The sequence below is a fragment of the Zasmidium cellare genome (genome assembly GCF_010093935.1).
Source record: "Zasmidium cellare ATCC 36951 unplaced genomic scaffold M409scaffold_71, whole genome shotgun sequence".
Lineage (NCBI taxonomy): Eukaryota > Fungi > Ascomycota > Dothideomycetes > Mycosphaerellales > Mycosphaerellaceae > Zasmidium > Zasmidium cellare.
In genome coordinates, this window is record NW_022987015.1 from 47,328 (window position 1) to 71,363 (window position 24,036).

At 51.4% G+C, this 24,036-nt stretch overlaps 9 protein-coding genes across 9 annotated transcripts; 3 read left to right on the forward strand and 6 right to left on the reverse strand.

Moving 5' to 3' along the window:
• Nucleotides 1-1,732: 1,732 nt before the first annotated feature.
• Nucleotides 1,733-3,957, reverse strand: M409DRAFT_71472 (uncharacterized protein; the record flags this gene model as incomplete). Its single annotated transcript, XM_033819185.1, has 4 exons — nt 1,733-1,972; nt 2,025-2,997; nt 3,105-3,238; nt 3,331-3,957. 4 exons carry the CDS (start codon nt 3,955-3,957, stop codon nt 1,733-1,735), a joined length of 1,974 nt encoding a protein of 657 aa, XP_033659665.1.
• A 529-nt stretch (nt 3,958-4,486) lies between these two features.
• Nucleotides 4,487-4,951, forward strand: M409DRAFT_61365 (uncharacterized protein; the record flags this gene model as incomplete). Its single annotated transcript, XM_033814725.1, has 2 exons — nt 4,487-4,724; nt 4,779-4,951. 2 exons carry the CDS (start codon nt 4,487-4,489, stop codon nt 4,949-4,951), a joined length of 411 nt encoding a protein of 136 aa, XP_033659666.1.
• A 1,036-nt stretch (nt 4,952-5,987) lies between these two features.
• On the reverse strand, nt 5,988-7,794 carry M409DRAFT_61366 (uncharacterized protein; the record flags this gene model as incomplete). Its single annotated transcript, XM_033814726.1, has 4 exons — nt 5,988-6,374; nt 6,425-6,860; nt 6,929-7,580; nt 7,641-7,794. The coding sequence occupies 4 exons, from the start codon at nt 7,792-7,794 to the stop codon at nt 5,988-5,990; spliced, it is 1,629 nt and encodes a 542-aa protein (XP_033659667.1).
• A 4,274-nt stretch (nt 7,795-12,068) lies between these two features.
• Nucleotides 12,069-13,598, reverse strand: M409DRAFT_38092 (uncharacterized protein; the record flags this gene model as incomplete). Its single annotated transcript, XM_033810858.1, has 2 exons — nt 12,069-13,182; nt 13,237-13,598. The coding sequence occupies 2 exons, from the start codon at nt 13,596-13,598 to the stop codon at nt 12,069-12,071; spliced, it is 1,476 nt and encodes a 491-aa protein (XP_033659668.1).
• A 534-nt stretch (nt 13,599-14,132) lies between these two features.
• On the forward strand, nt 14,133-15,953 carry M409DRAFT_71474 (uncharacterized protein; the record flags this gene model as incomplete). The annotated part of the gene is made up of 10 exons (XM_033819186.1): nt 14,133-14,191; nt 14,247-14,276; nt 14,328-14,394; nt 14,449-14,496; nt 14,553-14,609; nt 14,673-14,782; nt 14,834-14,944; nt 14,995-15,570; nt 15,627-15,760; nt 15,817-15,953. The coding sequence occupies 10 exons, from the start codon at nt 14,133-14,135 to the stop codon at nt 15,951-15,953; spliced, it is 1,329 nt and encodes a 442-aa protein (XP_033659669.1).
• A 33-nt stretch (nt 15,954-15,986) lies between these two features.
• Nucleotides 15,987-16,512, reverse strand: M409DRAFT_30739 (uncharacterized protein; the record flags this gene model as incomplete). Its single annotated transcript, XM_033810062.1, has 2 exons — nt 15,987-16,316; nt 16,375-16,512. The coding sequence occupies 2 exons, from the start codon at nt 16,510-16,512 to the stop codon at nt 15,987-15,989; spliced, it is 468 nt and encodes a 155-aa protein (XP_033659670.1).
• A 645-nt stretch (nt 16,513-17,157) lies between these two features.
• On the reverse strand, nt 17,158-18,226 carry M409DRAFT_61369 (uncharacterized protein; the record flags this gene model as incomplete). Its single annotated transcript, XM_033814727.1, has 2 exons — nt 17,158-17,706; nt 17,807-18,226. 2 exons carry the CDS (start codon nt 18,224-18,226, stop codon nt 17,158-17,160), a joined length of 969 nt encoding a protein of 322 aa, XP_033659671.1.
• Nucleotides 18,227-19,661: 1,435 nt separating this feature from the next.
• Nucleotides 19,662-20,225, reverse strand: M409DRAFT_71476 (uncharacterized protein; the record flags this gene model as incomplete). The annotated part of the gene is made up of 1 exon (XM_033819187.1): nt 19,662-20,225. The coding sequence occupies one exon, from the start codon at nt 20,223-20,225 to the stop codon at nt 19,662-19,664; it is 564 nt and encodes a 187-aa protein (XP_033659672.1).
• A 1,325-nt stretch (nt 20,226-21,550) lies between these two features.
• On the forward strand, nt 21,551-24,000 carry M409DRAFT_61371 (glycoside hydrolase family 3 protein; the record flags this gene model as incomplete). The annotated part of the gene is made up of 2 exons (XM_033814728.1): nt 21,551-21,941; nt 21,995-24,000. The coding sequence occupies 2 exons, from the start codon at nt 21,551-21,553 to the stop codon at nt 23,998-24,000; spliced, it is 2,397 nt and encodes a 798-aa protein (XP_033659673.1).
• Nucleotides 24,001-24,036: the final 36 nt, after the last annotated feature.

The following is a 24,036-nucleotide window of genomic DNA, read 5'->3' on the forward strand; positions in this document are numbered from 1 at the left end:
CCTGACCTCGACCTCCTACCCTGCCGTCGACCTCCCACCTGCCGTCGACCACCCACCCTGAAATCGGCCACCTACTGAGTCCGACGATCTACACTACCGTCGACGCCGCACCCTGGCTTTCAGCTGTCCACGCAAGGCTCCTCATACATACGCACTCTCCATGACTGGGAAGGCGATGCGAAAGAGCATACGTTGCATCAACACCGGTCGAGTCCTAGAGTTTGATGTAGGCGAGTGTGCATTCGAATGCATAGTAAGAGATCTTCAGGGTTTTTTGCTCCTAGCCCAAGCCTCCAGCGTGTAGACTCGGCTCAAATCGGAAGGAAAACATAAACACCACAGCACGAGGTGCTATGTTTTTGGCATGATGGTTCGTTCAAACAGCTTCGATAGATGCAGTCTATGGAATTCAGGTCGCGCTCACCAGAGCTGTCACTAAGTCAACAGCAAAATCTCCTCCATCTGACAGTAGAGCTTCAAAAGCAGGCTTACAGAGCAGCTCGTTCCGATGCTCCACTAGGGTGCGGACAACTGCTGCTTTCATATCATTGGCGCCAGATGTGTTGTTGTAGATCTCCACAATGCATTCAACCAGACCCTCACTCACCCACAGTTTCTCAAGATCGCTCACAAATTTCGTTAACGCCAGCGCTTTGAGGTCGGCAAGGAAAAGCGAATCAGCGAGGAAATACACGCGAGGATGCTTTAGAAGCTCCTGGTCATCTGGGATCTCATGTTAGTGAGGATTTTGCCCTGCGCTGAGTGTCATACCGTCATTTGTGAGTAGTGCGGACGGTTCTTCCTCATAATCTCCGGTATAGAGATACCGAAGTGCTCGAAGATACGCTTGCTCTCTGCCAGGCTCGCATGCCAATGATCGCTGTGATGCCTCCGCGAATCCACCTGTTAATGCATCTGAAAAATACCTGCTTTGGAGACAAAGCACAAGCCGGTGCGCGTGGATGACAATGTCTCCAACAGAGATTTCGACATCGGCGAGCTCGCGCTTATTGAACTGGCTGCACGTGTCTTAGAGCGACAGTCACTTCAAGAGGTGTGAACTCACTCCGAGAGCTGTTGAGCGAATCGCTCGTTGAGGGAGTTGGTCAGTCCTACCTAGTGGTCGCCTTAGTAGTGTATAGCAAGCCAGACTGATCTACGCACATCTCCCCGGGCCTTGTCCAGCTGCAACATTTTTGGGCAAATCTCCTTTTTCAACGGTGTATACATAAGAGTTGCTGTTGTTGGCCAGCCTATCTGCAGTGAGTGCGGTGCTACAGAGTGTTGAACTTGTCGCCCAGGTTGTGCTCGTTCTCTTTCTTGCAGCTGTGCTCGATGTCTTGCTTTGTCACGTGCTGATTGGCGTGCTCTTCTCCTCGTTTCGTTTTTGCTCAGCATCAGAACAGGGCTTTCGTTGTCGGAACGCGAACATCGGTGTGGAAGTGGTTGAGGTGTAGCAAATACCTGCGCGTTAGATTGATATGCAGATGCGATGCGGAGAATCGATCCTGCTCGTCCGTCAAGCCAACTAGCTTTCCTAGGATTTGGATGAATGGAGCGCCGCAGACCACGTCAGTTGCGGGGAAGGGGACGAAGTCAGGCCATAGAATCTGAAAGAGAGGTGACCAAGCTTAGAAACAACACGTATATGACTACGGAAACGTCCGAGCGTTCTCTTGCGAATAAGACATGATCCGGACTGCCAGCTTTTCCTCAACGAGAACTTGTATTCTTACTTTATGCGGCCCATGATGCCTCGAAAAATGTTCTTACCACTTAGGAGCTTCTGCTGTCTGTCTGCCAAGAAGTCTCTTTGCCTCCTGGTGGCTGCAGGCTCCGCTGCCACCTTCATCACATCCTCATCAGATAAACCGTTCACGTCCAAGGGAGTGAAGAGCTTGTCCAACTTGCGTACCATGTGTCGTCCAATGACTTGGGAGGTGACGTTCGCTACGAAGGTCTTCTGTTGGGTCTGGCTTGGGTTGTCAGCGCGAGAAGACAGCAAGCAGAACTTTCGTCATTACCTTGTACATGGAGAGCAAGCAGTCTAGCGCTTCTTCGCAGCTGTGTTTCTCCATGTCACGTTCCGTATTGCCATGGAAATGTCGCAATGCAACATCAATGTCGACAGTCGCAGACGTGTGATTAGAGTTGCAATTGGGTAAATGTTGGTGGGAGGTTGCGGCCTCGATTGACCTTCCAAGATTTTTCTCCATCCTTTTCTGGCGAGCCTTTTGTACATTGTCGGTGTAATAGTGATTATAGACTATTGGGAAGTCTTGCTTGTCCTCAAGAATGTTATTGAGCTCTGCCGTTGCCCTCGCTTTCCGCGCCTGTAAACCATCTGCGATCTTCAAAGCAGAGAGACGGGCCCGAATATCCCGCGGACATGTCTCTTCAAGCAGTCTATCCGTAAATTTGCTACAAAGATCGGCCACGGTGTCGACATGATCAGTTGCTAACAATTCCCACTTGGATGATAGTTCCCAGAACAGCTCGCCAATAATGAGTGGATTGTAGTTTCCAATAGGCTCCTTCCCTCGAGATCGAACCAGGACCCGTGCAACCCAAGCGAGAGCTTCTTGGCGAGATAGCGTCGGTATGGCATTTGCCTTGAGCGAAGTCTTGGACGGTTCGTGGACACTATCTTCCCAGGATACAAAGTGTTTCGGGCCTTTCCGTCGCATGGTCTCCGCAAAGTCTTGGTTTACATACTGAATCGCAGCACGAAGCCGCTTCACTGATTGTGGCGATGCAATGTCGAAACCATCATCGGCGAAGTCTTGAAAATAGTCTCCCTCGTAATGCCCATCTACAGCCGCTTTTGTGGTTTCGAGAAATTTCAAACTCAGCGTTGTCAAATAATTGCGACATTCGTCTGCGGTAGCGCGAGTAGACCCTAATCTGTCCAGTTGTGCTGTGGTTTCCGCCAGGGCGATGTCTAGGTCTCGCCGCAGATTGGGAAGCTCGCGTTTGATATGTTCAATGCGAACCAACCTATCTTGACAAAAGTCCGAGAAGTTGACCCAGATGGCAGCCGTACCCTTGGCATTATTACCAAACCGGACCGACTGGACCACAATTCGGGGAGCGAAGCAGCGTACCTTGCGCTTGCTCGGAACGAAGATGTATTCTTTAAGCTAGGGTGGCATGTTGTGAAGAATCGCAAGTTTGAGGAAGCCTCCTTCTCTGTCGAGGAAAGGAATGCGTCTGAAGCTGCCTTCTTCCGCAAATCCAACTTCAGTACAATTCCGGACGAATGTCGCGGAATCGACACTCTCCGTTCGCGTTTGAGTGGTCTTTTGTTTAGTCGTCCGTTGCTTGTATGACAGCAAGGCAAATGGTCCGCTCCTGCTTGATGTAAAAGTCGGTGATCTCGGCCACAATTCTTTTGTCCTGTTCTGTAACCCCTTTCGTCACGTTTTGGATGAGGCCGGGGACGTCGACAACAGTCAACTGTGGGCGATTTGGACCTTCGATCTCAAAGCTCAGAACGTCTCTCGCAAATGCTTGATGGGAGGAGCCCTCAGAGGAGCTGTTGGCTGCAGAGTTGATCCCCATCACGGACGAGGCCTTGGACATGATATTAGGCAATTCGGTGAAGTCCACAATAGTCTCGGAGAACGCGGAGATTGCAGCCTTTTCATCGGCTGGTCGGCTCCCGTCCGGGATGATACAAAGACGGAGAGAGTCGGCTGCACCGCGGCGGAGGGTGATTTCAGTCGCGAAGCGCGTGCAGAGGTTGTCATTCCGAGGGAAGGGAATTTCCGTAAGGGCTTCTAGTACGGAACTCTTGCCAGCAGACTGGTTACCGCAAACAGCGATCTGTGGAAGTGGTAAGATCGCATCTAAGCCACATTTGCGAATCTGGGCGACAGTGTCGAGTACCTGCCGTTGTTCTTCTGATTGAAACTCTTCCAGCGAATCCGTGATATGGACAGCTGGTGCTGGCGCCATGGTGGCTGCGGATGGTCCAGTCATTGCAATTCCTCTGACGGGGCTAAAGTAATTTTAAAGGGTATTGTCGAGGGTTTTTCTACGCGGCTTTCCGACCCGTTTATGGATTTGCCAGAGCAAGGGGTTGAGCAGCCTTGGTTCGTTCGAACTGTAGATAAGACTTGGACGACCGCGATTGGTAAACCACTCCTTGCCTGAGCTTCATGTTGGTAGAGAGGGGCGGTGAATAGTGGAAATTCATGTGTGCATCAGGTGCAGGTCTCCGCACATTCCGCAGCCAATGGTCCCGCGACGCCGTCAGTTGAAAAGAAAGGATCTGAGGTGGTATCCCCGGCGCAGTGAAAGCTCTCGTGCTGTACCATGGGCCAACGCTATGGACGTCTTCCAAACATAGTACCAGAGCAGGCATCTTGACCGATAAGTGCGAGCTTCATGTCTCTGAGAGGTGTTCGAAGCCCAGCATCATTTCTCCTGCACTCCCGCCTCCGGACACAATACCTGAAAGATTGACCAGCGACAGCCAAGGGCCATGACAGACCAAGGACGAGCAACATTCGAAGCGGCCAAGGCCATGTTTGGCCATATGGCGATCGGACTGAACGACTTGGAGTGGAGACAGCTTCCATCGGCGGTGACCGAGCACCTAAAGATGAATCCCGGCACGACTACGCTCCAGCTCTCGTGTCTCCTCGTAATTGTTATCCCGGGCGTGATGGCGACACCAGCGCTCCTCGGTTTAGGATTCGGAAGTGGTGGGCCAATGGCAGGTATGTCTCTACTTTTGCGATGAATGCATGACTCGGACTCATTGGGCAACCAAGGTTGGCTTGCTGCAGCTTTTCAATCGATGTACGGCACCCCACTCGCATTTTCTACCCTCCAGAGCGCTGCAATGGGTGGATGGGGTGTAGCGATTGTCAATAGTATCATCCAAGCGAGCGCGACAGTCGTTGGAATTGTCACGGAGGTTCTCAGGTGGAAGAGTAAGAATTGATGTGTTGCATTTGGCGGCCGAAGGATAAACGTACTCGAATCTGTAGCGGAACCTCCTGAGCGAGGCTTGCCCTCGTGGAAGGAAATTACTTCGGTAGCAATTGACCACTGTAGAGAATTCCGCTGACTCCAGGAACATCTCTTCTGTAGGTAGACGAGTTCGGGTTGCGATGGAGTTGCTGGAGCAGGCATTTCATGATTGAGTTTCGACTGCTCGACGTGCCCAGAAGCGATGCCATGCGTGAAAGAAGCAGAAGGGTATTCCCTCGCGTAGCTGAAATGCACTCCTTTCACTGCCAATGCCGATCGCCTCTGTGTCCTACCACCTTCCACTTTATCATTCCACATGACCTTCCTATCGAGGCATTCTTGCAATACTTTCCATGCTCTTCCTGCAACTAGTACAGCTGTTGGGGGTCTTCGGAGGTGGCGATTGCCAGTTCTGCGACATGAACGCGACGCTTGCGAGAGATCAGACGAAGCGTGTCGGAGTTGGAAATCCTCGGTCTGGGCCAGATATCGGCAGGAAGCGCAGTAGCAATACTCGAAGGGCTGTATGATCAGTCGTGGTCCTACAGCAACAGTCAGCTGAACATAGGACACGGCTGCGACTGCTGCGACGGGACGCCCCGAAGGCTCGCTGTACGACCAGCTTTTTACAGCTCCGCTCGTCCACTTTCACAATCTGGACTTACTCGAGACTAGTATCATTCTAAAGATAGGTCTGCAAGAGGTAGCAGGGGGTATTACTTGTTGAGCGAGCAAGGTGGTGGTCTAGCCGCCAATACTGCTGCCGCCCCCATTGTTCCTCAATTAAGATTATCGTACTGCGAGACTGGACTGGTCTCCTCTAGGGGTTCGTTTCTAGGAAATGTGTAGCCGATTAGCCGCCGACTTGAGACGCAGCAGGTGCATTAGAAGATGAGAATAACACAAAAAACTCCTTCGACGAACACAGCTAGTGTTAAACGTACGTGCTTTCTTTACCTCCACGTACGTCTAAAGCTCTTTTGCTTAAGAAGTTGTGCCTTCTCGACTCACTCATTGTGGGAGCGGGTAGTGGGACGCCCAGCGTGGAACTCTGCGACAGCGGTGTCCGCGCAACCTTGCAGACTGGTTGCAGGCTCCCAGGTATCTTTCCATTTGACCCTGTAGAACACTTTCCCATTCTTCAGGCTGCATCTGACGATGCGGTCAACGGCCCAGGTCGGCTGTTCTAGCAGCTCTGGCGGTGTCGATGCCAACGACAACCGCTGAGAGCGAGCATCGTGGTCTTGGCAGTGTCTCCGACGACTTGGTTGGGATGGCCTCTGCACAGTCTCTAGCGAGCAAGCAGTAACGGCCGAGCAGCCAGGACGTTGTGAACGACGGTCACTGCTGCCACAGCGCTTGCGAGCTTTGCGACGCCTGTGTGGTTCGTCTGCCTGCGGGATACTTGTCAGCACCGTCGGAGGCACGAGAATCGACATCTTACCTTGCGCAAGAGCTCGGCTTCTTTGCTGACGAAATCGTCGTCATCGAGATGTGTGCATCTAACGTGCATTCGCTTTCGCCCATGCCTGCCTAGGCGGCCCTGAGACGAGATTCCCGGCGTACCATACTGTCCTTCAGAACTTGTCGCGGGATATCCTCGGAAGTCGTCGACGTCTTGCCGATATAACGGGGAGCGGGCTGAAAGAGGGCCACATCGTCTCCTGCCAGGTACGAAGGGTGCGCCCTCATCGTCGTCGGTGGTGCAATCGGCTGATTGCACCGAATGTGATGGCTCCGACTCGCTCCTATGTAGCGGAGACCTCTGCTCCTGACATCCCTGCTCATGTAATTCCTCATTTACGTGATTCTGTTCTGCGCAGACGCTTTTCTCGCCCTCGACTGCCGGAGGTAAGAGGTCGGTCAAGTCGATGTCCGTGCTGTACAGTGTCAGTGGACGCTTTTTCAGCAGTGTTCATCATAGCAGCTGATCTGGAGATGCGCTTACCTGGCCCCGATATCATCAGACAGTCCTTTTTGCGATACTTGGAAGCCTGTCACCGCCTCTGTACCAGCCGGGTGCAGCTCTCCTCGCGACGCTCTCGATAGCTCTGAACCGTTGAGCGTCGCCAGATCGGGTGAGGTTAGGGGTCCAGCGGCACTTTCACTCGCCACAGCCTTGCCGTCGTCCGAGAGCTTCAGGACGTCATCCGATGGAAGGTCGATCGTGGCTGGCCCTCGACACCGGGACGATGACGGCAAGTCTGTTGCCGCCATGTCAACCACAGCACCGATCCGTGTTTCAACTTTTGTTGTTCGTGATTCAGGGCCCGATTGAACGGCGCTCGATAGAACAGTGCTGAACTCCACAGAATCCGATAGTCCACTCTGTGGAAAATCGGGGTCAGTGTCGATGACGACTGCCGGCAACTCCATCGTAGGCTCTAGTCCTAGGCTTGGAGCGGCGCTGAAACCTTGCACTCCGAGCTCTGGCGAGAGCTGACCGTTGTACACAATTTCGCCGAAATTGAATGACTCGAGCGGCTCGAGCCAGTCCAGAGACATCTGTTGGTGATCTCCACTGCATTCAGTGGCATCGTCGTGGCGGCCATATTGCGCATGATGATCAATTGGCGAAAAGTCCACATCCATGGCAATGCCTACAGATCTCATATGTCAGTCTGGTGTCACGACCATGCTTCTGACAAGGAGCCTCGTACATTCATCTGAATCTGCTGTCGAATCGGTCCTGCTGGCTGACGTGGGCCATCTGGCTTCAAGCGATTCTGCGGGCCTCGGGGCGGACTGCTCAAATGTCTTTGCCTGCGGTCCAGGTTTCTTTCTCGAAGCAGGCGGCCCTCGGTAAATGATCATGTTGTCGAGTTGTATAGGACCTTTCGAAACGAACGAGGTCGCCATCTCTTTAATCGACATGCCGGTGGGCGCGCCAAAGCCAGGCCACGAAGTCGAAGGCACTGAATGATGTAGCAAGTTGATGAATGTTGCGTAAAGGCAAGTCAGATCGATAGACAAGTGGAACAAGAACAGATGGAGGGTGAAAATGCTGCCAGGTCCGTTTGGTTTGGGGGATCGAGAATTCCACTCGCAACAGTCTCAGCTCCACCCCATGCCCCCGAGCCATCGCGACTGAGGTTTAGTGGCGCGGCAATGACAGGGATATTCGAACAGCGGCGCAGAGTTGGATCGTTTCGTATGCGGTTTCCGTCTCACCGTGCCGTCGCTTCGCAGCCGATGTGGGGCCAAAGCACAGCCCATAGGCAGCGCAGCTACAACAGGCAGGTGGGCGCACTCCAGCAGCACACTGGCGCGCAAGCTCTGGTGCGCCGTGAGCCACTCGTCATCCACCGGGCAGGTCGGCTGCCTGCCTGGCGCATCTCAAGCGTCTGTATGCCCGTCCTCAACGTGCACCCCAACCATCTTTTGACTGATCTCCAAAGTATGCCAACAGGTTTGCGATTCGTGAAGACGTCTCCCATCAAGCTCGGTTCTGCGGGGGCTGCCTTTCGAAGCTAGCGGTCTAATGCACGCAACCTGGGTGGTGGAAGCGAAATGATCAGATCGGGGCATCCACCCAGCGAGGTGGCTGGCCGTTCTGCCATACAGTGGGATGATCGTGTGAGAGTGGGCCGATGCGACGCGCTGTGTCCTTCCTTGCCTGTATCTGGCAATGCTGGATTCCCGAACAGGATCATGACATGCCTGGATAGCGTAAAAGCCGCGCTGATCGAGCAACTGACCGGACATCGGCAGTCGCTACGGTCGAGGTGCATCCGCGTAACGCAAAGGCAGGGCCGCGCGTAGGTCAGTTGGTCAAGCTGAAGCCGCGGCCAACGGCGCATCCTTGCAGATCCCTGTTCACGAAGATGGCAGTGTGTTGCTGACGACTTCGTGGGTGCCTGGAGCGCCCTTGCCATTCAAATCTTGTAAGCGAGCACGCTTCGACCGTTGAGTCGGAATGCACAACTTGGCGAGCTGACCCGTCGGAAACTCCACGTTCCAATCAAGCACCTGTGGCACTCTAGCACAGCCCGACCATCGTCCGCATCTGGTTCAGCTGCGACGGATCGAGAGAGTACCAACAAGAAATATGCGAGCAACCCCCATCTCTTCCATACGGCGGTTTCGTTTCGGCCCAGGTTGGTGCAGGACGGACGTGGGCTGTGCGCGAGGGACATGCGGCGTTTTCGGGGATGGGGCTCGTGTAGCTGAACGAAGCGGGCGCAGCGGGCACCTGAGACGAGGCCGTCGTACAACGTGTGCGGCGTCGCGGGGGACACACAGTGGACTCATGGAACGGGCGTGTTGATGACGCTCGAGGCCATCCTGAGGTACGGCGTCGAGCGTCGGGGAATCGGTCGATCGTACGGCGCGGTCGTGGTGAGCTCGGGCGGACAACGACGGCGTCGAGGGAAGGCATCGGTTGGGCGAGGCGCTCGGAGTGCGCGCGGAGATCATGCGAGGCCGCTGCAGCAGCGCGGCGACGGTGCGACAGGAGCGGGCGAGCGGCCAGGAGTGGAGGACAGAGAAATGGAAGCAAAATGGACGAGAGGAGGGAAGAGGTGAGGTCTTATACCGGCGTGGGGGTCGCGCGCCAAACCCGTTCGGGGCGGACGCGGTGCGTCCGTTTCCGGATGCGGGTTTGTCGGGCCTCGGTTTATATAATATAATTATATAACTAGCTTACCTTAGGTATTAACTAGATATAGGGTTATAATATTTAATATAAGCTAAGACTACTTTATAGGGTTTATATAAGTATTAAATATAGTAGAAGTAACTAAATTAATAAATAATAGTAGAAACTAACCTAGTTATAATTATATTAGTTAGTTATAGGAAGTAGGAGAACTAAAATAAAATAAGCTCCCCTTAGTTACATAACTCTTAGTATTTATACTTTAGGTATCTATTCTAGCCTACCTATCTAGACTATACTATTTAATAATATAGCCTATAACTTTATTAGGAGACTCTAGTAGTAAAGAAAGATTATAGTAGAATATATTCTAATAAAAGAGATAGTTACTAATAGTTTTATAAAACTAAAAAATAGACCCTAATTCTAAAAGTTTATAAAATAGCTCTAGATAGCCTAAAGAAGAAGATTATTTCCTTTATAGTATTAGGGATAACCTAATACTATAAAAGAAAAATACTAGGTCTAGGAGTTATACTATAGTTATAACTACTATACTATAGTAGTAGAATAAGTTCTAATACCTAATTAGATAGAGGAAAATCCTTTTAAATTATATACTATTACTTAGATTCTATTTAGAGATATATATCCTAGCCTAAGTAGGAGTATTAAATAGTATAGTCTAGATAGGTAGGCTAAAATAGATATCTAAAGTATCTATACTAAAAGTTATATAACTAAAAAGAGCTTATTATACTTTAGTTCTTCTACTTTCTATAACTAATATAATTATAACTAAGTTAGTTCCTACTATTATTTATTAATTTAGTTACTTCTACTATATTTAATACCTATATAGACCCTATAGAGTAGTTTTAGCTTAATAGTTAATAAATATACTTACTTTAGATAGTTACGCTAAGTATATCTAGTTATATATTAAAAAAAGAGCTCTATTTTGTTCTTTAGTTAATATTAGGCTTTTAGAATCTATATATATTATTAGTATTACTATAGTATTAATAGTACTCTACTTAGGTTTATTCTACTATATAAAGCTAATTATTTTAGCTATTATACTAAGACTAGTTCTTTTTAATAAGTATTACTATTAGGAAAAAACTAAGTATATAGCGTTAATTAGTATATCTAAATATATAAACTAATAGAGTCCAATTTTCTAATTTTACTTTAGATATACCTATATTATAGAATCGCCTAAAGTAAGGCGCGCTCTTATATACGCGTTATTTTACTACGAAGCTACACCTTATTAGCTAAAACCCTAACTAGGACCCTTAGACTACCGCAGTTAATGCGGCTGGGCTTGTCCCTATTAGCCGGCTTAGCGAGGATGGTCTGTGCACTGAGACTAGGACGGTTCTGTTACACTCTGCGATCTGTCCGCGGACAATGTTCCCGATGCGGCAATTCAGAACCGCTGGCAATCATTTTTTGTCGCTGCTGCCAGTAGTTGTGGGTGTATGGCTCATATTCGAGTACGCCAGTAGGATCTAATAATGGTCGTGGACGTGTACTCAAGGGGAGCGTCGGAACACTGTGGCTTGCTTGTAAAGTGACAGCAAATACCAGGCTATCATCCATGGAGCTTGGTTGTATAGGTATGAGGTGGCGGAAAGAGTTTTTCAGCATCTGCAGAAGGAGAAGAAGAGGGCTCATCCCCATAACAGAATCTAAAGACATGCGTACTGCAGTCCCTGAGGCCGCACACTTTGGGATACGTATCAGGTTCACATGTCTCTGTAGAAGTGAGTAATTATGAGAGCACATGACGGGGGATCCAGCGATTTGAACGCTCGAGATTGTCAGCATGGAACATGTTGACCACGAGTGATGTTGCCGAGATCGCACAGCTTCCAAACGGACATATAAGTATCGTTAAGATCATAGGATAGCAAGTACTCGGACATCTTTTGTCGAGCGAGCAGCCAAGATGATTAGGCCTAGCCGTGAATTCGCGCTCTGTTACTTCCTCTTCTTTCTTAATGCTTCGGCAAGGCCGTTCCCGGACGCTCAAGGTTGTTACTTCTGCATCCTCTTTACAGTCGTACATTGCTAACTATAAAGCAAGGCATTTCCATCGGCAATATTGGGAACAACAATCTCCCAAACAAGCTTCCGGACCTAGCAGGCAATGCTATCTCAAACCCCATCCCTAATACCAACCCGGTCCACGACAATCCTATCTTGGTAAGTTGACGGCATGCCAGTTTCGACTATTAAGAGCTGAAACCTAACGCTTGTCGTAGGATGGAAACAACATCGATGTGAGATCGACAGAATTAAAGGAGAAGCCTGGAATCTAACGTCTCTGCGGATCTCGCCAGAAGTCAATCCGACAATTAGCCTGGAGACTTGGTGAAAGTTCTACGTTGGAGTCTCTACAGTAGAGTCGTGATGTAAGCAGTTGTGGGACGAAATTCGGGCATTCCAGTCTCAGTACTGCTTCACTCTTGATACGTTTAGACTACTCTTGTGTCTTATCAAACCAGATCATTTGATCTATTGAGCCGTCTAGTTTCAGCCCAAATCTTACCGCTCGATCTTTCTCGATCTGGAACTCTGCACGAATCTCGTCTCCCTCGCCTCGATAGTAATCTGCCAAATATGCTATGAAAGTGGTTTGCCGTCGGATATGCTCCAGAGTCAACGTGAATGCGGACGACCGGTTCGATGCGTCCACGAACAACTTCCCATCCTTGACCTCCAGCGTCACGCAACCGTAACCAGGATTCCAATACGTCCCCGTGTATACTTCCAGCTCCATCTCAAGGCTTTCTTTCAGATCCACGTCAAGCGAGTCCAAATCTGACTCTGACTCTGCCTCTTCCAATTCTTCTTCTTTCGCCCGCCAGTAATCGCGCTCCTCTGCGGCGACATTGAGCACTTCATCGACCAGTTCCCGTATGATTATGTGCGTGGCATGGTATGCTTGGTCCGAATTGCCGAAGACAACTACTCCAAATCTTTCACCTGGCAAGAAGAACACCGCCGATGCCGCCCCCTCTGTCAGTCCATAATGCTTGACTATCTTGGATCCGCGATAGTACGCTATATGCCATCCAGCTGCATAAGCAGAGAATGAGGTGTGTGGATCCAAGTCGTCTTCGCCCGCGTCCGGATCTCGCAGACTTCGCGGCTTGATGAGACCTTTATAGACGTTCTCGCTTATGGGGCTTTCACGGTCAATCATTGCCTTCACCCACTTAATATAATCGTTTGCGCAGGTGACGATGCCTGTGGCGCCTTGCTCGGCCGATTGATCTGGCGACTCGAACTCGTAGTATTCCTGTTTGGACTTGTCCCATGTATATGCGCCCGCTAGCCTGTCTGACCAACCGTTCGCACGGGCGCGGCTGGGTTGGAGGGTTGTTGAGGTCATGTGCAGTGGATCGAAGAAGTGTTGCTTGAGAAAGCCGGCGAAATCCTGGCCGGTGAGCTTCTCGACGAGGAAAGACGCCACAATGTACATTTGGTTGCAGTAGATATGCGTGGTTCGTATAGGGGCGGCAACCGGTAGATTTCGAACATTTCGAGTAATGGATTGGGGAGTGTCGGTGTTTAGAAGAGCGTGATCAGATCTCCCTCGTCAGCAACGCTCTCGCGTAGAAAATATAGTGCCGGGCACAACTCACGCTGCAATGCCAGTTCTGTGACTGAGCATATCCTCAATCGTCACCAAGTCTGGATGGCCAGGTGGCATTTCAAAATCCTCTGCTAACACTTCCGACAGCAAGGCCTCGTATTTGACATTCGGAAACCTCTCATCCTCCACGAGAAGCGCCACAGATGCCGCTGTCAACGACTTTGAAGCCGATGCCACGTTGAAAAGGGTTTCGGGTGTACATGGTTTTGGCGGACTCAATGAGGCTTTGCCAACAGCGGCAGAATAGAACTCGCCGTCTTGAAGAGTCGCGATCGCCACGCCCGGGACGTGCCATCTTTCCAGCAGCTTGTGGACATGGGCGCGATACTCTGCTGATTTCAATAGGTCCATAAGGAAGTGCGCAGTGATGACGAATCAAGTCTTCTTGCGGTCTAGTGTTAAGAACGTACAGTATCGGGGAATATCCAAAACTCGGTCGTGCGACAAATCGGCCTACAGCCGATGGTAACGAATGACCTGGAGGCAGTGATCGTTCCACAGGCCATGTATCAACTGATATTCAGCACTTTCCCGATATAGCACCGAGAAAACCCTGCATCCTGCGGTCTGATTGGACAGCTCCATGATATCATCACATGCAATGCGACCGAATGCCGCAGCCTGATCGGCAGCCCGCGATTTCCGCCGCAGCCCGCTGCATCCCCGCACATAGCTCCACGTGCAGATGACAAACGATAGTGACTCGGGAAGGGTGATTCTAAATGATAATTCATTGAGATGGCTGTGCCGGGGTCAGTCGTTGTTGTAGGCCATTTTCACAAACCCGGCCGACCTCATTCGAGAGGACAGAAATTGGCAATGGGCACGCAGCCTACCCAAGCATCTGCTGCATCCATTCTTCGGCCACGACGAGATCCAAGATTGATGCCGAAATGGCGAAAGTGGGCAATCGTTATTATCGAGTCCTCAATGGCGTTGGCTGTGTCAGTCTCACAGCCCTGGCCCAACACATTTTAGGAAGAGGCTGACGGTGACCAGGACATGTGGTTCAAGCATCTATACCCTGACGTGAGCCAGTGACCCTTGTCGAGCTTCAAGTCTTTGCTCATCTTTGGTCAGGTACGATCATCTTCAGCCTGAGCTGCATGTCTCGAGAGAGGTGGCGACACTTGGTTTGACTCTTTACGTGAGTTTGGCTTTCAAGTTTAGTTTGATACTACTGGCCGCTGATCATCGACAGACTCTGGCGATAGGATTCGGTCCACTGTTCGTCGCTCCTCTTTCTGAAGTATGTGACTGTGACGAGGACGAGCGAAACAAATACTTTGTTGACGAACTCGATAGTTCTTTGGCAGAAAGCCTATCTGCCTGGTATCTCTGATAATGTACATCGTATGGAACGTGAGTCTCTTGCAGCACGAGATCATCGTGCAGCGAGAATGATACTAAGATTGAACTTCATAGATTCCTTGCGCTGTGGCGCCGAACATTGCCACAGAGCTTGTTGGACGGTGGTTCTCCGGTATGGCGGGCTCTGCGTTTCTCACAGTCTCGGGGGGCGTTGTCGGAGATCTGTAACTATAGCCTGCATATATCGGTGGACGAAACAGTCTGACGAACGGCAGATTTGCGCCTCGTGATCTCGGTCCGCCAATGCTCATCTACACATTGATGTCGTTCCTAGGTCCTGACATCGGCCCAATCCTGGGTGGCTTCATCGACCAGTACTACCATTGGTGCGTATGTTCTGCAAAGCTATGCATACACTGTTGACTCTTGCCTAAAGGCGATGGGTCTTCTGGGTACTCATGATCTGGTCAGGCACCATCTTGGCCCTATTCGTATTCATCCCCGAGACCTACGCCCCGAAGATACTCGAGATGGAACAAAGAGCGGCGCAGAAAGGGAGTGACACCCAAGAGGATACTCGAAAGCAGAAGAGCATATTTTCTAGCATTTTGACAAGCTGCTACCGCCCTTTTCAACTGCTCACGCTGGAGTACATGGTCCTCTGTCTAAGCCTTCTGACAGCCGTTCTCCTCGGTGTCCAGTACCTACTGTTCGGCGCCTTCGGCTACGCATTCACAAAAGTCTACGCATTCAAACCGTCTGGAGTCGGTCTATCCTTCTTGGGCATTGGAGTCGGAGCCATACTCGGTGCTATTGCCTTCCCATTCTGGTTTCGACTGTCAAGGATCAAGACTGCGAGGAACAACGGCATTGCTGAGCCAGAATTCAACCTCTTTAGCGTAGCGTTCGGAGCTCCTTTACTTCCCATCTCGTTGTTCTGGTTTGGGTGGACTTGCAGAGAGGACATCCACTGGATCGTGCCGATCATAGCAAGTGCTCTATTTGGAGTTGGGTAAGTGCACCGCATTGTCGCTGTCATCCATTGATATATGTCTTAACTTGATATAGTGGTGTCTGTATCTTCATGGGCGTCTGGTCGTTCCTCGTCGAATCTTACCCGCTTTACGCAGCTTCAGCCCTCGGCGCGAATGCATTCACCAGACTCGTCTTTGCCGGGTCTTTCCCACTTTTTGGGGTGCAAAGTCAGTCAAATATCTCATGGCCCTCCAACATTATGTACGCTGACTATGATGGTTAGTGTTTGAAAATCTAGGCATTGGCTGGGCGAGTACGCTCCTTGGATTCGTAGCTCTGGCTTGTGTTCCGTTTCCATTCTGCTTCATCCGATACGGAAAGGCCATCAGGGAACGATCGTCGTTCACAAAAGGCGGCTAAGTCCTACATATACTGCGAATCGAGGATAGGGCCCTACTTCTGGTCCGAAGTGCCTTCCAATTGCTCATAGAGCTCCTGCCATTTCTCAAATTCCACCAAAGGTTTCCCATCCTTTATGAACTCTACACGATCGCCAGAGATGCTGCCGCCACCGACTGCTTTCGCATGGCTAGTTGATTTGCTATGCAGAAACTCCAGCTCGTCTTTGACGATGACGTCTTCGAAGTACCGTGCCCCTGCCGTGGCGGTCGCCAGATCTGTATGTTCCCGGAAGACCATCTCTGCAGCGCCGTCCCAGTCGGACAGATCCACGCCAGGATTCGAGGCGGCCGCCTCGGAAGAGGCCCAGACGGGTCGATGAATCTGTTCTTGCCTAAGCAGGAGTAGCGATGGGACAGCAGAGAGAATGAGGGTTACGAACCTGTGCGTAGTACTGTACGCCATTCGACAGCTGCCATGGAAGCACTAGATGGCCGTGGCTGAACCAACGATTTGAGAATTCCTCTGGTGTACTTCCAGTGCGGCGTTTAATCAGAAATTGCGGATGGGTGGTAGACATTCTGTGATCTCTTGCTGTTAGCTTTGCGATCGCATTGGGAACCTATTCTGGTGAACTTATTCTGGTGAACACAGCGCTGTCGTTCAGCACAAGTTTAGTATTGCCCTCGTTGGCCGAGCATTGGTCAGCTGCAAGTCGAGCATTTGTCAGCTCAGTATAAATACAGCCTCTCCGTGCATCGGAAGGATAATCTGAATTCCATACTTGCTCCTAGCAAGGGTTTGAACAACTAGGACGTATCGAGACGCTGGCAAGCTTAATAAGTCAAATGTCCGTCCGATGCACAGAGAGGCTGTAGAAGGTAGGACGCTGAATTGTGACGACGAGCCGCGTTCGTGTAAAGAGCATAATTCTTATGCATTTACTCACTAAAAGACTTTTTCACGACCTGTAAGATCAGAAAGTGACAGTTGGTCGCACTTTTGATCATTGTGGCTTCGATCTGATACAGAGAGGCAGGGATGCTATACAGTAGACTGAATTTCTGCGGCTTTGTATCTTCGCATACCAAGCTTCACTTCCAAAGCCTTCGCTACCAAGATCGATCTCCAAAGCTCGACTCTCTCATTGTACAAAAATATTGCTCGCTTCGCTCTGGCCAGACCATTCCTTGTAGCCTTTCTAGCCGCCGACAATTGCCCAAATCTATCCTTCTTTGAAGTACTCGACTCGTACTCCGGTCAGCGTCTGTAGGGTTTCATTGCTCATCTCCGCCTCATTTCCACGATCGAACTCTTCATCGAAGTCATCCCACTCCCAATCCAGCCGACCCATCTGGAACTCTTCCGACCTGTGGTCCTGCCGATGACGACGCAGAAAGTCGACAAGTAAATCGACGAACACGACGCATCCCCACAGCTTCAATACCCTTAGGCGAGGGAAGTCCTGCTGGAGGAGAACTTCTGCAATCGCATAAGCGTCGACGTCAAAGCCTTTCAGTGACTCATAGTGGCGGTGTTGTCCATAGATGGTCAGGCTTCGCAGGCTGGGTAGCGAGGCGATGCAAGCGAAGAAAGGGGTGGTCGAAGTGAGGAGCCCTTCGTCCTCGACCCAAACGTCCAGCGTTAAGGACTCCACAGACGTGAAAACCTTGTGCAATAGACCGAGACCGTTGGTTTCGATCAATTTGTGGACTGGTAGGTGCCACGCATGGTCGGACGGAACGTCGCCATCGATGGAGAAGTGTCGCATAGCCTGCTGAGGTCATTGCTTCGAGAATTGTGTTGAAGCCCGTGCAGTCGTCGGCCGAGGGAGCGAAGAAATTTCGCAAGGCTGCCATATCTTTCCGATGTACTCCACTTCCACGACGTGCAGGGACGACGACTTTGACCTGGAGTCCGAGATGGCGAAGCTGGCGGAAGTACCTTCGCAAAAGCCTGAAGTCGACTCTGCTTTTCTGGAGAACTGCTGCACTGAGAGCAGCTCGGCTGATCGCCCCTGGCTGATGTTTGTCCTCAGAGATGATGACGGTTCGAATCATGGGGCCCAAGGTGGGAAGCCCGAGGACCATGAGGTTATGGCGAAGGCTTTGCCCTGAGGAGAGCCGCAGGGTACGACGTCCAAAGCAAGTGCTCGAGAAGACTCTGTATGTCTTGGCCTCGATTTCTTTGCATAGACTACGAAATGTGAGCAGGTCGGAGGCTTCGAGGCAGTTGGCTGTTAGTTCGCAGATCTCAGCGGGGAGCGACAAGAGTGTCTTGAGGTCGGCAGACATCTTGCTCATGGGTTGAGGGGTCTATTGATGGATTTTTGACGAGAGGATAGACGAAGCCAGAGCTGTTGCTGTCGCTAAGAAGAGTTGCGAACTGTCCAGTAGCGGTGATCGGCGGCAGAGCAGCCTCGAAGTCGAGGCAATTTCAAAAGACGGCGCGGCGCGGCCATCACGGGGACATCCCGTGACTCAAAAGTAAGTGAATGACGGCGCCTTCTCGGGCGGATCTTTAACGCCTGTACAGCGACAACGTTCGAGGAAAATTCAGCAGCGGCATGCCACTGATCAACGTCCAGGATGTATACATAGCAAGCTCAGCCGCGAGTGGTGTATAATCTTTGCTCGATCGGTATAAGCAGAAGTAGCTCGAGGCAGACAGGCACAGCATTACCTGTTGCCCTTGCAGGTAAGAACAGGAATGCGTTCGCGAGAAGGGTACGTAAGACTTCGTCGCTATTCAGCACGAAACCCCAAGCTTCACTGTGTGGAAGGAATCCATGAGCTTGCTTGACGCCTTTACGCAGGCTCGATCTCCATGCGAGAGTGGTTCTGAGGACAAAGCAGCAAGATGAGACAAGGAGAACACACTCGGAGCAGATAAAGCAATGTGCTGAGTTTGTTTGGTAGCTATTTTCAAAGACCTCTCAAGGGCCACATGCTGGCCCAACAAAGCCTTGGCCACAAAGGCAGCACATTGAAGACACCCGCCCAGTGATGCCCTCTCACCATCAATGGGAGTCACCACCATGGCAGATGAATTGCCTCCAGGAACGTATCAGTTTTCATATGATTCTTCCCGCGTATCGTGCAGATCGCCAGATTGATGAGATGCCGGTGGAACACCTGTACAAGGTCAGGCGCCGAGGTAATTGTGGAAGTACTCAGTCACTCAAGACATCGAGATCCAATCCCAACGCAGTCAACAGTTGCAGATGCGGTACGTGCTGTTGTACACAGGCTTGCGTAAACGTGTTCGGGCCCAAATGGTGTTGGAGAAGCCGCAAGCTAAGCCGAGCAGATCGCAATCTGCATTCGTTTCTGGTGTGGATAAACTTCTTGATCATCGAAGCTCGGCATGGACCGATGGCTTGCAGGCAGTCTTCTAGGCGTGTGTGATATTTTCTCCAATCAACATACAGGAGAAGACGCTCTCGCTACAGTATATTGACAGCGCCTCTGATCTGATCTGGCGACACGTCTTGAGGATGATGGGTTCTTGAACCACTGTCCATGCGGTGGCTAATAGACACAACAACCATGCCGTATTCGAGCAGACAGAGGCAGTAGATTTGATTGCGAAGCTGTCCGGGAAGCTTTCGAAGAGCCACGAACGAGAGAGTGCTTCCAGGTGCTAGCCATGATGAAAGTCCGTGCGAAGGTCCCCGGATCGTTCGCGGTTTTCAGCAAGTTGCAAAGACCGTAGGGTATCGCATAATTCTCATACAACTTCATCGATACCTCTCATAACGTTCGAGCGATAGCAGAGCCACATTCCATCCACGAATCTCCACTCGAAGACTTGCATGCTCTGGGTCGTATTCCCGGGCGGAGCGCCAACCCAGTCAGAATGGATGAAGACAAAAGCAGTTCTCGTGGGCTCGTCGATCTTGGCCGAAGCCTCGTGTAACTTGATGTGAAAAGTTGGCGAGATCTCCACAAGGTCCTGCAGGGTCTTGATGCCTTCGGGAAACGTCTGCAACTTGGAGGTAAATCGGCATTCAGTGGTGAAAGACGGATGGAAGTATTGTTCCAGACCATCGAAATCGGTCCAGGTACGGTTGTTCGCCGCGGAGACGTAGTCCATCAACAGGGAGATGAGTGTGTCGGCGGTGGTCGGAGAAGTGTTCGAGTCAGCTGACGGCGACGTTACCGAGGACGTTCCCGACGAGCTGGTGGAAGACAGCCAGCTGGAGATGTTCTTGTCGAAGGTGGAGGCCGGGGAGTCGTTTGTCGAGGAGGGCGCAGACGTCTGCGACTTCTTGTCAGGGAAGAGGATGTCCATGGTGCGAGGATGGAGGAAGTGAAGTTGGGGCGGAGGAGGAGAAGGGCGATTTAAGATTCAGGCGGCGTGGGTTTGGCCGAGTTTTAACGTTGCAGCTGCTCCCCGGCTCGGTGCGGGCCCGAAGTGTTCTCCTCTCACTTTATGCTCGAGGCGCCGGGGTGAGATGCAGGAGAGCTGCACATGTTTCTCTCATCTTGTCCATGTCGGCCACATAAGCGGCTGCTCGAGGCGCCCCGAGCAACTCCGTCCATGCAACGTGCCTAATGCAGACAGACAAGTTGTGCATATTAATATGGGTTTGCCTCCCCGAACCAACGCCCAGGAGCTGCAGCCTATTGTCGAACTGTTCATATCGAGAGCAGATCGTCAAGAGGAGACACAGGCGAAAGAAACGTGACTCGGTGTCTGTTCAGAGAACGCTTTTGTCGACCTCCCAAGCCAAGGCATTCGTCGAAATCCGCCTCGTTCATAGCCTCTTTTTGGAGTCTTGGCTGATGGCCCTCTTCTGGCGACTCGGGATGCATGAATCGAAGACTCCCGCGGTGTCTTCGTTCTCGAAGATGAAATTGGATGGTCGAAGAGGCGGGATTGGCGAGACACGAGAGAGGATATCAGAGCCTTGCCTCAGCCCACCAGCGGCAGCTCCGAGCAGGCACATATCACCGCCGCGGCGTGGAGGACTCTTCTGAAAGATGTCCAAGAACGATCGAAGAAAGGGAAAGAATGTATCGTCGAGTTCTCCCATATTGACACGGATTGTTTCCATCTTATCTCGGTTGGAAATCACCGAAGCCCTAAGACGACGGTGCGTGCGTCAGCGCCGACGACGTCTGCTCAATCTTTTCCGCGCGTCGTCAGCTCAAACTTCTGCAACTTCATCTCCTTGCCTCGACAGGACCATTGAAGGACCATGTAGGACAGACACCTCGATGGAAGTCACTGATGCGCCATCTTCCATGGCAAGAAGCGATGCTGTAGTCCAAGCAAGCAATACAACAGCAGATTCACCATCGTGCTTGTGTGTGGTCTTCGCCTTCCGCTACACAGGTAGTGTACGTGGAGATGGGCGATTCCGGTGTGTTGCCGGTTCTGGTTTAACCATATCGTGCCTGGCTAGAAGACAATCGTCAGACTTCAGGAGCTTTCGAATGGTTTCGAAGGCCGACGGAAGAGTCTGCGGCATCTCCATACGATGGACCACGCGGCTCTAGGACTGCCTCGACAGGAGTATACATATACCAGGTGAGACATGAGCGGTTGTATCCTTCCCGCATTCTGTCGGCACTCTTTTGGTCGCTCGTTTCTGCTCTTTGGCGTGCTTCACGATGAAAGCCTTCGGCAAGTTGGCGATTGCCTTCACGCTGCTTGGTGTGTCCTCTGCAACCAACTCGTCATCGCCTTCTCTTCTTTCGTCTGGGACCGTTGACCTGGGCGACTACCAAGCAGCATACGACAAAGCGAAGGCCTTTATTGCACAACTTACCAACACCCAGAAGATCTCGATCATCACAGGAGGCAGCGTGTCCTCCAACTCATCTAACAGCAGTGTATCTTGGACTGCACTCACCAACAAGGATAGTTTTGCCGGCATCAACCAGCAGTACTATGTCTCTGCCTTTCCTATCGGCGGTGCCCTTGCTATGACGTGGAGTCGAGAGCACTTTGAAGCCGAGGCAAAGGCCAGTGGACGAGAGTTCTACCTTATGGGTTACAATCGTAGGTCTTGGCCTGCTGGAAAGTGTACTGACATCAACTGACCCTTGACGCAGTCATCAACGGACCTGTGGCTGGACCTTTTGGACGCACTCCTTACGATGGACGAGTCGCTGAGGGCTTCGCACCTGACCCTTACCTCAACGGCATCGCCATGGAGAAAGCTGTGAAGGGCATGAACTCTGCAGGCGTCGTTACTATCGGCCGTCATTTTATCCTCAACGAACAAGAGACCAACCGTTCTGCTGGCCTATCTTCATCCACGACAGCGGTCTACTCGAGCAACGCCAACGACAAGACTATGCATGAGCTCTATCTCTGGCCTTTCGCGGACGGTGTCCACGCTGGAATGGGTGCTGTCATGTGTGCTATGAACTCGGTTAACGGCACAGGGTCTTGCGAGAGCAGTAAGGTCCTCAGTGGCCTCCTCAAGGAAGAACTCGGCTTCCCCGGCCTCGTTCTGCCTGATGTTGGATCTCAGACGACATCGTATGGCTCTGCAAATGCTGGTGTCGATTATGGCTCGAGTTTATACTGGAGTTCTGATATCCTCAAGGCTGGCATCGCCAATGGATCCTTCACGCAAGATCGCCTGGACGACATGGCTGTCCGTAATGTCATCGGCTACTATTTTGCCGAGCTTGACGATGGCAACCAGCCTTATGAAGCTGCGACCACCGAATACCGCGATGTGCGTGCCAATCACTCACAGTTGATCCGTACAGTCGCTCAAGAATCCCTCGTCTTACTCAAAAACAAGAACTCCGACGGACGCGGTCTCCCTCTACAGAGGCCTCTTGTCATCAGCTTGTTTGGCGCCCACGCCGGCCCAGGAATGGCTGGTCCCAACTCCGCCTTCAGCGTCATGGGCATGGATGACCCATATGATGGACATCTCACTACTGACTGTGGTAGCGGGCAAGGCTCCCTAACCTATGCTGTCACTCCTTATGAAGCCCTCTCTGCCCGAGCGCGTGCAGATGGAAGCATGATTCGGTACATCTTGAATGATACCTACACTTCTACCACAAGCTCAGGCTCAGGCACGAGCGGGGGTAATATGCCCAGTATGAGTGGTAACTCGAGCTCTGCTGGCGGAGGCGCTACAGATAGTGCAAGCTCGAATTCTTCGATGAGCATGGGCGGTGGTGGAGGCGGTGGCGTGAGCATTAGTGGCAGTGGGACTGCCCTAAGTCCCTCCTACGAGAACTACGCCACCGACTCCGCCGTCTGCATCGTCTTCATCAACTCAGCTTCTGGCGAGGGTGCTGACCGCACTGTCCTCTATCATACCGACCAAGACACCATGATCACCACAGTCGCTTCCAACTGCAACAACACCATCGTCGTCATTAATACTCCTGGCGCCCGTCTTGTCGACGACTGGATCGAGAATGAGAATATCACTGCCGTTGTGTATGGCTCCCTCCTCGGCCAAGAAAGCGGTAACGCCATTACGGATGTCTTGTATGGAGACGTCAATCCGAGCGGCAAACTCAGCTACACCATCGCCAAGAATGAAAGCGATTACCCTGTCAGCGTCTGCTACACGGCGCAGTGCGAGTTCAGCGAAAGTGTGCACGTCGACTACCGTTACTTCGACGCCAACAACATTACCGTGCGGTATCCCTTCGGATACGGTCTCTCCTACACGACATTCTCCTATGGCAATGTCAGTATTGAGATCACGAACCAGACCGCACTTGAGTCGAAGTATCCCACCGGTGTCTTGTCGCTGGGCGGACAGAAGGATCTGTTCGACGAAATTGTGACAGTCACTTCATCTGTCAAGAACACCGGCGATGTTGCTGGCGCTGAAGTCGCACAGCTGTATGTGAGCTACCCAACTGCTGCTTCTCAACCTCCAAAGCAATTGAGAGGGTTCGAGAAGGTTACGCTGCAGCCCGGAGAGGAGCAGAGTGTCTCTTTTGCACTTCGAAGACGGGATCTCAGCTACTGGGATGTAGAAGCGCAGAAGTGGGCGATCGCTGAGGGGACGTATGGCGTCCACGTTGGCGCCAGCTCAAGAGATCTGAAGAGCGAAGGGACGATTGTTGTGTAAAGTGCCTGAGAAATGGTGGTGAGATCTGTGAAGGTG